At 41.5% G+C, this 12255-nt stretch overlaps 1 protein-coding gene across 2 annotated transcripts in view; it reads right to left on the bottom strand.

Moving 5' to 3' along the window:
- Positions 1 to 11079, bottom strand: part of RFC1 (replication factor C subunit 1) — an 83422-nt gene extending 72343 nt beyond the window's left edge. The window contains exon 1 of one of the 2 annotated variants that reach the window (XM_023224534.1): positions 10920 to 11079. In XM_023224534.1, the coding sequence (XP_023080302.1) occupies positions 10920 to 10922 (3 nt within the window). In that variant the 5' untranslated portion in view covers positions 10923 to 11079. The remainder of the gene's footprint in view (positions 1 to 10919) is intronic. The other variant, XM_023224535.2, reaches the window with a different exon arrangement.
- Between the last annotated feature and the right edge of the window lie 1176 nt (positions 11080 to 12255).

Below are 12255 nucleotides of genomic sequence, written 5' to 3'. Positions count from 1 at the left end.
AAAAAAAAAAAAAAAAAAAACCAGCTTGGTGTGGTGGCACATGCCTGCATGCCTGTAGTCCCAGCTACTCAGGAGGCCGAGGTGGGAGGATCACTTGTGCAGCAAGAGTTTAAGGCTGCAGTGAGCCATGACCATCACACCACTGTACTCTAACCCAGGCAACAGAGCAATACCCTAATCTTAAAACACACACACACATACACACACATACACACACATACACACACATACACACACACACACACGTAAAAAAGGGTTCCTACAAATCAATAAAAGATAACCCAACCAATAGAAAAATAAATAAAAGCTCCTAATAGGCAAAGTATAAAAGAAATGCAAAAAGCCAACAAACATAAAAAATGCTAGATGTCACAAATAAGCAGATACATTAAAACGTGATCATTTTCCCCTAAGTTTTAAAAGACTGACAATGCCCATATCTGTCAAGGACGTGGGGAAACAGATGCTCACACACTCTACTGCTGATAGAAGTAAAAACTGGTATAAACTCGGTCAGATACAATGGCTCACGCCTGTAATCCCAGCACTTTGGGAGGCCGAGGCGGGTGGATCATGAGGTCAAGAGATCGAGACCATCCTGGCCAACATGGTGAAACCCCATCTCTACTAAAAATACAAAAATTAGCTGGGCATGGTGGCGCACACCTGTAGTCCCAGCTACTTGGGAAGCTGAGGCAGGAGAATCGCTTGAACCCAGGAGGTAGAGGTTGCAGTGAGCTGAGATTATGCCACTGCACTCCGGCCTGGTGACAGAGCGAGACTTCACCTAAAAAAAAAAAACTAGTATAACCTTTATGGAAGGCAATCTAGCCACACTTATCAAAATTTTAAAGGTACATACCCTTTGCCCAGTAATTTCATTTCTAAAAGAAATGGTAGGCAGGGCGTGATGGCTCACGCCTGTAAACCCAGCACTTTGGGAGGCTGAGGCAGGTAGATCACGAGGTCAGGAGTTCCAGACCGTCCTGACCAACATGGCAAAACCCCATCTCTACTAAAAATACAAAAATTAGCTGGGCGTGGTAGTGTGTGCCTGTAATCCCAGCTACTCAGGAGACTGAGGCAGGAGAATCGCTTGAACCCGGGAGGCAGAGGTTGCAGTAGGCCAAGATCATACCACTACACTCCAGCCTGGGGAAATAATGCAAAACTCCGTCTTAAAAAAAAAAAAATTCATTGAACACATGAACTGTTATTTCTCAGGCCACTGACCTTCACAACTGCACTCAGAAAGAGAGGTTCTTGATTATGTAAAACAAAATAAATGGTAGATTTGTTTTTAAAGATTATGTATTAAAAGAATCTTTAATTGGGATTAACTTTGTGCTATGACTTTACCTAAGAAATTTTAAGAAGGTATTAAGTTAATGCCGATTATATAGTATTTCTGAGTTAATAAAATTGAGTTTCTATAACTGATTTTCTGTTACTCTCATATTACAATATTGTGGCTACAAAAAACAAAAATATACTTTCACTTTTATTAGGACATTTCCTCTTCTTCAAAATTTGTTTTAAGCCAAACAAGTTTTTTTTAAAGAAATCAGAAATATATCTAGATTTATAATTGATGTTACTAATTTAACAGTCTAGCATGAGTCTCAAAAACTCTGAGGAAAACACTGGTGAGTGAAATATAAGTGTGGTCTGAAAAACCTTTGAACAGTAACAAGTTCTAGCTAAGAAGAATTTTAAGAGCCCGCATCAACTCTTTTCATTCAATCATTCATTTATCCATTCAAGAAATATTTACTCAGAGCCTTTTATGGCCCAGGAACTATTCTTGATGCTTGGGATAAACAAAAGACGCTAGGTCTCTGTTCTTGTGAAGCTTTACATTCTACTTTCTGTTCCTAATCTTTCTTTAATCTGTCTTTAGAAAACAAAGCAGAGCACAGAAAAGAAAGAACAGATGAAATAAAGCACACTGAGGAAACAGAAATAGAGAATAGAAATTACTTCCCCTACTCACTTAACAGGTAGACTGTTAAGTCTACCTGAGAGGCCACTCCCATGAGAGCAAAAAGACCCATTTCTACTGCTGTTGTGACAAGGGGGAAGTATAAGATTCTGAAGTCAAAATATTTAGTATCATTGAGCTTTAGACTACGCATTCAATGAAACACTCTATCACAGAAGTTTCCAAGTACCTGATCCAAAAATACAAACCGACACAGGCATATTAAATAGCAAATTGAAACAATTACCTAAATTAGGTTTAAAAAAATAAGTTATGTTTTCATACCTGCATAACTAAAGCATTTGAGACTGTTTATGCCTGATCTAATGGTTTATTTCAGAATTTTGACATTTTCACCAGGGCTAATGTACTCTGATTATGGTTTTTATTCATCCAGGAGCTAACTTTTTTTTTTTCTTGATACAGAGTCTCCCACTGTCGCCCAGGCTGGAGTGCAGTGGGGCGATTTCAGCTCACTGCAAGCTCCACCTCCCAGGTTCACGTGGTTGTCCTGCCTCAGTCTCCTGAGTAGCTGGGATTACAGGCGCCCACCACCATATCCAGCTAATTTTTCTGTATTTTTAGTAGAGACAGGGTTTCACTATGCTGGCCAGGCTGGTCTCGAACTCCTGACCTCACAATCCGCCTCCCAAAGTGCCAGGATTACAGGCGTGAGCCACAGCGCCCAGCCCAGAAGCTAGCTTTCTACAACTGACTTCTGAGCCAAAAAAAATCAAATTTAAACTACTTAAATGAACACAGAAATTAAGTCCAACCGGGCCGGGTGTGGCGGCTCACACCTGTAATCCCAGCACTTTGGGAGGCCGAGACGTGTGGACCACCTGATGTCAGGAGTTCGAGACCAGCCTGACCTACATGGAGAAGCCCTGTCTCTACTAAAAATGCAAAATTAGCCGGGTATGGTGGTGCACACCTGTAATCCCAGCTACTCGGGAGGCTGAGACGGCAGAATCGCTTGCACCCAGGAGGCGGAGGTTACGGTGAGCCGAGATTACGCCATTGCACTCCAGCCTGGGCAAGAGCGAAATTCTGTTTCAAAAAAAAAGAAATTAAGTCCAAACTGAAAAGAGACCTACAACATAATAAAATAACTGTATTTCTCTAGGCTATATTTTTCATCACTAAGTGTTTTAATAGCTTAGATATAAAGTCATGCAACAGTGCTAGAGATGTTTTTATACCAGGAAGTTTTACCTTCTAGTTTATTTACATTTTTAGTGGAAATATAAAGTTTACTTGTACTTATTCATTCCTCTAATATTTGTGAAAAACGCACCGTGAGCCACACGTTATACAGCAGTTCCCTCTCCTTGTGGCCCCTGCCATTACAGAGCTTATATACTAGTGAAGGAAGTTGTCAATACCTGCAACAAGTTGCTCATTTATTAAAATAAGCCAAAATGTGTGCCAAGGAAACAAAGCAGATGCTCTCCCATTCATCATGCCAATTGTTTTTATGCTTTTGTGGATGAAAGTACATATATTTTCCACAGATACATGAAAAAACAAACATTTACACAAAACTTTGTATCCAACGTTAGGGGTTTTCCCCTAAAGCCTATTGGGAATCCCAAGTCAAAACTCCGGAACCACACACTCAGACTGTGCGAACTAACTCATGCCTACTTAACCCCAGTACCACTTATGTACATACTGATACTTCCTAAATCTTGTGTCTGTTTCTCCAGACCAGCTCTGAACTCCATATTTACGCAGCCAACATGCAGCCAAATCCATCTCTGTGCAAATCCCCCAAAGGTACCTCCAACTAATAATGTCCTCAACTAAATTTATCTTCAGCTGGGACTTGCTTCTCTCCCTTTACTCCCCATCTCCATGCATAGCACCACCATCCACCCAAAACAGAAACACGGCCACTGCTTTTCCTTCTCACTCTGACCTTCCACCTAATCATCCAACCTAAACTATCTCCCAAATACTGCTGGCTTCTCCCCTCTATTCCCACTGCCACTGCCCTGATTCAGGACTTCATTTGTTTACTTAACACACCTTTCTAGAGGCCACACTCTGTGCCATGCAAGGATTTGAGCTCTTTTAAAATATTATGTCATTCAGCCCATCAATCAACAAGTAGATAAAAAAAAACTGTGGGATATATATATATATACACACACAGACATACACACACACACACACACAATGGAATACTACTGAACCATAAAAAGGAATAAATTAATGGCATTCGCAGCAACCCAGATGGAACTGGAGACTATTATTCTAAGTGAAGTAACTCTGGAATGAAAAACCAAACACGGTATGTTCTCACTCACTTATAAGTGGGAGCTAAGCTATGAGGATGCAAAGGCATAAGAACAACACAATGGGCTGGGCGCAGCACTTTGGGAGGCTGAGGTGGATGGATCACAAGGTCAGAAGATCGAGACCATCCTGGCTAATACGGTGAAACCCCGTCTCTATCAAAAACACAAAAAATTAGCTGGGCATGGTGGCAGGAGCCTGTAGTCCCAGCTACTCGGGAGGCTGAGGCAGGAGAATGGGGTGAACCTGGGAGGCGGAGCTTGCAGTGAGCCGAGATCACCACCGCACTCCAGCCTGGGCGACAGAGCAAGACTCCCTCTCAAAAACAAAATAATAATAATAATAATACAATGGACTCTAGGGAGTCAGGGAACCGGTGGGAAGGAAGTGAGGGACAGAAGACTACAAACTGGATTCATACATACTACTCAGGTGATGGATGCACCAAAATCTCACCTGTTCCCCAAAAACCCATGGAAATAAAAAATTTAAAAATAATAGTTAATAAATAAAAATGAAGGCAACACAAAAATATTTTCTTTTTTTGGCTGGGTGCGGTGGGTCACACCTTAATCCCAGCACTTTGGGAGGCCAAGGCGGGTGGATGGCTTGAGGTCAGGAGTTCGAGACCAGCCTGGCCAACATAGTGAAACCTCATCACTACTGAAAATACAGAAATTGGCCAGGTGCGGTGGCTCACCCCCATAATCCCAGCACTTTGGGAGGCCGAGGCAGGCAGATTGCCAGAGGTCAGGAGTTTGAGAATAGCCTGGCCAACATGGGGAAACCCCGTCTTTACTAAAAACACAAAAAAATTAGCCAGATGTGGTGGCACATGCCTGTAGTCCCAGTTATTCGGGAGGCTGAGGCAAGAGAATCACTTGAACCAGGGCAGCAGAGGTTGGCAGTGAGCCAAGATCACGCCACTGCACTGCAGCCTGGGTGACAGGGCGAGACTCCACCTCTCTAAAAAATAAAATAAAACAAAATACAAAAATCAGCTGGGCATGGTGGCGAGCACCTGCAGTCCCAGCTACTTGGGAGGCTGAGGCAAGAGAATTGCTTGAACCTGGGAAGCGGAGGTTGCAGTGAGCTGAGATTGTACCACTGCGCTCCAGCCTAGGCAAAAGAGCGAGACTCCACCTCAAAAAAAAAAAAAGAAGAGAAAGCAAATTATGTGCTCATTTTATCTCTGAAGAGTACACAGTTTTATGCAAAATAAGTACCGCAGTACACTGCAGAGTGGTTGACAAAATACTGTATTTTGGTTTTACTTCTCTATTTTGAAAGTAATAAAGAAATACAAGTATTTCTGGTTAATATTTTTTAAAAGTCCATCAAATCCATGAGCAGAAATTATCATCAACATACTTCACAAGTCTATCTAGGTATAAAAATATTTTATCCTAAAAATCACTAAAATGCAAAATCATATATCTGAATAAATTATAAAATGATGTAACTAGTGGGAAGACAGAAAAAAAAAAATCATGAAATAATTTTAAAGTATTTAAGCCAGGCACAGTGGCTCATGCCTGTAATCCCAGCACTTTGGGAGGCTGAGGTGGACAGATTACCTGAGGCCAGGAGCTTGAGACCAGCCTGGCCAACAGGACAAAACCCCGTCTGCTAAAAACAGGAAAATCAGTCAGGTGTGGTGGCACACGCCTGTAATCCCAGCTACTTGGGAGGCTGAGGCAGGAGAATCGCTTGAACCTGGGAGGTGGAGGTTGCAGTGAGCTGGTATCATGCCACTGCACTCCAGCCTGGGTAACAGCGAGACTCCGTTTCAATCAATCAATCAATAAACAAATAAACAAAATATTTAAAATTATATTAAGGCCTTATACTTTGCAAGCAAAAAGTAAGCGGTTGGAGGGCTTTCCCCCTAAAAACAGGAAAAAGTACGTCTGCTCTTGCCACTTGTACTCAATGTTGTCGAGTTTCTAGCAAAAGAATTAGGCAATAAAATGAAATAAAAGCCACCTACATTGAACAAGAAGTAAACCCATGTGTTTTCAGATGAAACAATCTTACAGAAAAACATAAGAAATCCACTAAACACTTTGAATAATGAGTTCAGCAAGGATACAAGATCAATATACAAAAATCAATTGTATTTCTGTATACTTTTGCAATAAACAATCCAAAAATGAAATTAGGAAAGCAGTTCTGGCCGGGCACAGTGGCTCATGTCTATACTTTGGAAGGCCGAGGCGGGTGGATCACGAGGTCAGGAAATTGAGACCATCCTGGCTAACACGGTAAAACCCTGTCTCTACTAAAAATACAAAAAATTAGCCAGGCATGGTGGCGAGTGCCTGTAGTCCCAGCTACTCAGGAGGCTGAGGCAGGAGAATGGCATGAACCTGGGAGGCAGAGCTTGCAGTAAGCCGAGATTGTGCCACTGCACTCCAGTGTGGGGGACAGAGTAAGACTCGGTCTCAAAAAACAAAAAAAAAGAAAGCAGTTCCATTTAAAAAATCACCAAAAAGAATAAAATACTTTGGAATATATTTAACAAATGAAGTGTAAAACTCATACTATGAAAAACTACAAAATACTGTTTAAACAAACTGAAGACCTAACAAATGAAGGCATCCCACATTCATGGATAGGAAGATTTAATATTGTTAAGATGGCAATATTCCCTAAATTGACCTACAGATTCAATAAATTTCCTATCAAAATTCCATGTGGTATCTTTGCTGATTCTAAAACTCATATAGAAATTCAAGGAAATGGAATAGCCTAAACAATCTTGAAAAAGAACAAAGGTGGAGGACATACTTCCTGACTTCAAAAATTATTACAAAGCCACAGTAACGCAGTGTGTTGCTGGCATTCAGATAGATATACAGATCAATGGAATAGAACTGGGAGTTTAGAAAACAACTCTCACATTTACAGTCAACTGATTTTTGATGAGGGTGCCAAGATAATTCAATGGAGAAAGAAGAGTCTTTTCAAAAAATGATGCTGGGACAACTAGATGTCCACATACAAAAGAATAAAGTTGGACCTCTATACTTCACACAATATATAAAAATTAACTCAAAAATGGATAAAAGTCCTAAATGTAAGAGCTAAAACTACAAAGCTCTTAAGCATAACTCTTCATGACCTTGGATCAGGCAAGAGAAACTTAAATGACGAAAAAAAGGCAGACACTCAAGGATGTAGAGGAAGAGTATTTCAAAGAGAGAAAACAGCAACAACAAAAGCTCCAAAAGAGAAACAGAACCAACCTAACACACTCAAAAGACAGAGAGAGAAAATCAGAGAGGTAGGTAGGGGCCTTGGAGGCCAAGTTCAGGTACATACGCATGGCAAAAGCATATTATTTGGCAAAAATGATATTATAACAAAGTCAAGCACTGCTCCAGGGAGAGCATTCCACATAGTAAACCATGATGTGAAAGCTGCCTCTAGGAGTGGAGCAATGAAACAGTTCAGACTACAACTTATTTAAACTGACCTCACAGCTCTTCAAAAGGCTGTTCCTTAAGTCTCATGTGTGTTTAGTTCAATCTTATGTATATTTTCAATAATTATACCAACCAATTAATTATATATGCTGACTTCTTAAAAATGGCATCTGTCAGGTTTTATTCAAGTTTTGTGCAAACAATTAAATCTCAGTGAAATTCAAATGTCCACGTGGCTTCTTTATTTTTAATTTTCTTTCTATTCCTTTAGTAGATAATATATTCACATGGTTCAAATTTCAAAAGGGTAAAAAGTCTCCCTCTTATCCTGCCTCTCAGACACATACTTCCCATCTCTGGAGGCAACAAATGTTATCAGTTGGTTCCTTCTGTATCTTTCCAGAGAGATTTTTATTTTGGCAATTGTTTCGTATCAGAGTATAAAGTTTTCTCAATTTTATAAACATTGCACAGTATTCCATTGTGTGAATACATACACTTTATTTCTTTATTGATAACTTTTAATTAGAATTTTTGTTTTCACTGCAGCTTCCAAGGCAAGAGCTGTCTATGGATGGGCTTCAGAAGACAAGTGAATAGGCCAGGAACAGTGGCTCATACCTGTAATCCCAGCACTTTAAGAGGCCGAGGCAGGTGGATCAATTTGAAGCCAGGAGTTCCAGACCAGCCTGGCCAACATGGTGAAACTTCATCTCTACTAAATATAAAAAAATAAAATAGCTGGGTATGGTGGCACACACCTGTAATCCCAGCTACTGGGGAGGCTGAGGCATGAGAATCGCTTAAACCTGGGAGGCAGAAGTTGCAGTAAGCCAAGACTACACCACTGCACTCCAGCCTGGGCAACACAGCAAGACTCTCAAAAAAAAAAAAAAAAAAAAAAAAACAAAGAAAAAGAAGAAGAGAAGTGAATATGCCAGGCACAGTGGCTCACACCTGTAATCCCAAAGCTTTGGGAGGCCAGGGTGGAAGGATCGCTTGTACCCGGGAATTAGAGGTGGCAGTGAGCTATTATCACACTACTGCACTCCAGCCTGGGCAACAGAGCAAGACCTTGTCTTTAAAAAAACAAAAGAAAAGAAAAAAAAAGAAGATAGATCAATGCCTTAAAATGGTGTGTATGTGCCTATATGCATTTCTCTGGGCAGAAAATTTGCATATCATTCACTATATTTATCAAAGGAAACTGTAACTAAAACAAAGATTGAGAACTACTGTCCTTCATACCCAATGACACAATTTGAGGGAAAGAAAAAAAACAACTACTGTCTTATAACTTTGCACAGGTGTTCAATAAACATTTGTTGAATCAATTTTAGTCTAGGGTTTTGCTAATTGTTGCACTAGAGACTGGAGGGCTAAATTAAATATCAATATAATACAAAATTCTTATCTACCTCATAGAACGTTTTCCCATTAACAACAAAACTGACTAATTTGACCAATTTCTTTTCTGAGGTCTACTTTTTATCTGCACCATGAACAGGAGTATTAAAGAAAAGAACCAAAAGTAAAAGGACCCGAATGATCAAAAGTTGACCACACAAGCTATGTTCACCAAAAATGACAGAGGAATCTACCATGCCTCTTAAAATCTATGCAACTTTCCATAGAGTCCTTTCTGAGAAAATAGATCATTGGTAGCTGTGTAGTTGCCTAACATGCCAGGCATCAGAACGGAAGCTTTACCTATACATCATGCTTAATTCCCAAAACAATCACTATGGCAGCTATTATTTTCCCCTCTTACAGATAAGGAAATAGAAGCTTAAAGAGATTAAACGTAAGCTATTTACTTGCCCAAGACCACGTAACTATTAAACTAGACCATACTAACATAGTAATATAACTATAAATTAATCTATAAACCATTAAATTAAAACATTACCACGTTCTTCATCTTCAAGACTCCAAATCTCATCAAGCTTCCAAAATACCACAGTGCCTTGACCTCCCAAATGTAATGATGATCATTATAGGGAGGTAGTATAGCATGGTGGCCAGGAACACCAAGATTCTAATTCTAGTTCAACCACCTGCTAGTTGCATGACACACTGCTTAAATTCCAGAAAGATGCTTGTACTGTCTGTAAAGCTGCATCGATGTGGGTTGAAATGAAAAAAAAAAAAAAACATGAAAAACCAACAGTTCACATACTGACCTAAAGAAGATGGTTGGTGCAAGGCAGCTACTATCATTACTGTTGCCCTTTTTTGAGAAGAAACACAAAGGACCGCAACGTTTCCCAATGTGGCATAAAATTTTCACCCCCTAGAATGTTGTTTCTGTGACAAGTTGACCAATGATTGAAAAAAATTATATCGGATTGTTAAGTATCTTCTAGCTTAATGGAACATTTTAAATTGTCCTTTAAAAATATTTCAAACACAGAGCCATATCCATTGCCATACCATCAGGAATGTCTGCTTTGCTGGCTGCATAATTATTTCACTTTCAATTTGTCTGAATGTTTTATCCAGAATTATGCAGTGAGGTTTGGGTTTTTTTAAGATTATTTTTAACACCAGGTGATAAGAGGATGACAGCTGTCAAATGTCTTGCATCTGTTTCTATTCGCTGCACTTCTTTTTCCTAGTAAGCCGTGTTATCCTTTTGACTCCTATGAACTCATCTAAACAAAATAAAATATCCTCTCCATGCCCTCGGTCTCAGCACCGCTCAGGTGATCGTTAATGACAAGTGGAGATGAGACGAGCTGAGCTGTTAATGATAAAAGTTTAAGGCCCTACACAATATATTCCCTAAGAAAAGTTTGTTACATTCTTCTCCCTCATGATCCAAAGCTTGAAATCCACGCCTTAGGCAGTACTCAAACTGTGGTTCGAGAAAGGCCGAACAAGAAAATAACTTTACCAATGCGTCCCAAAACCACCATCCATCCTTCCTCTCTTCCTTCCTCCCTTCCCCCAGGAGTGGGGGGGAAAAAGTGCAAGTACACGTAGCAACAAAATCCCTGCGCGCTGGCTGCCGCCCAGAGCTTCAGCCGGCGGTGCAAGGAAAGTTTTGCGTCCAGTACCCAGTGTGCGGCCCCTTCTCTGCCTTTGCTCGCCTCCGGAGCCACCCACCGCCATCCTCCCCCACCCTGCATACCAGGAGTGCCCCGTCCACACCAGGCCTGCAAAGCCTCCCCAGACCCCGAGCCGCACGGCCTCCCCCAGCGGCTCACCATCGCAGCCCCAGGATGAAGGCGCTGGCTGGCTGGCTGGCGGACCGGCCGGTTGATGAATCCGTTATCGGGGTTCAGGATCCATTCGCGCCAACAACTTCTCCCGCGAAGTGGAAGAAGGCGAAGATAGCGGCGCGCGGTGATGACGTCAGGAGGCGCGAGCTTTCCTTCCGTCCCACCCAGAGGCGGGAGGTGCGACGCCTGCCCAGGTGCCGCCCGGAGGGCAGGCGGGCCGCTGCCATCGCGAGGAACCACGGTGCTGTGGTATGAGCTCGGTTTTTGGCACGGGCACTAAAGTAGGTGGATCCTGTATTGGTTTCTTTGGAAGGCAGGGGTACCCAAGTACCTCCCGATTACACGTCTGGATAGTGCACTTCCCTACAGTAACTTTCAAAAGTTTTTACTACTAACTGCAGTAAGATAAATGTTTTAGCTGCGCATTTTACATATTATGTATAAATATCTATTCTGTAACAGGTTTCATCAAGCGGCCGGACGCGGTGGCTCACCCCTGTAATCCCAGCACTTTGGGAGGCCGAAGCGGGTGGGTCACCTGAGGTCAGGAGTTCGAGACCAGCCTGACCAATAAGGTGAAACCCCGTGTCTACTAAAAATACAAAAATTAGCCAGGGGTGGTGACATGTACCTGTAGTCCCAGCTACTCGGGAGACTGGGACAGGAGAATTGCTTGAACCCAGGATGCAGAGATTGCAGTGAGCCCAGATAGAGCTACTGCCTTCCAGCCTGGGCGACAGAGGGAAAGTCTGTCTCAAAAAAAAAAAAAAAGATACCGAAAGCTTTGGAGTAAACCAGTTTTATATGAATAGATAAGCAAGTGAATCGTGGAATAGAATGAAACATTTGCATACGATTTCAAGAGAAAAATGAGACCATAAAGAGTTAATAGAGAAAGCAGTATCTCCAGCTTTGGCTCTAGCTACACTTTTGAAATTCTCACCCATCCACCCCCTGTTGGGTCTTGCACTTTATGATACCAACATCTCTAGGACGAAAGATATCAGAGCCTGGAATACAACAGAGGCTGAACATCGACAGCTTGTATTTATTAAACATTTATTGTTATATGTGCAGCTCTGGACTAGCCTAGCTCATTTTATCCCCATGATGACACTGAGTACGCTTATTCCCAATTTGCAAACAGACTGTTACTTATTAACAGGACCTCACTGCACTGGTCCCTCTGAAGCCAGGATGCTAGGTCTCCAGCCCCACCACGTGCTATTTATCTGACCAAGGGCAAGTTACTGTGCCTGGGTTTTGTCTTAGCAGACACATCACACAAATTTTTGGCCATAATTTTAGAGGACCTACGCCA

Source organism: Piliocolobus tephrosceles, chromosome 3 (genome assembly GCF_002776525.5).
Source record: "Piliocolobus tephrosceles isolate RC106 chromosome 3, ASM277652v3, whole genome shotgun sequence".
Taxonomy (NCBI): domain Eukaryota; kingdom Metazoa; phylum Chordata; class Mammalia; order Primates; family Cercopithecidae; genus Piliocolobus; species Piliocolobus tephrosceles.
Note: the sequence above shows the minus strand (reverse complement) of the source record. Positions and strands in the feature narration are given on the sequence as shown.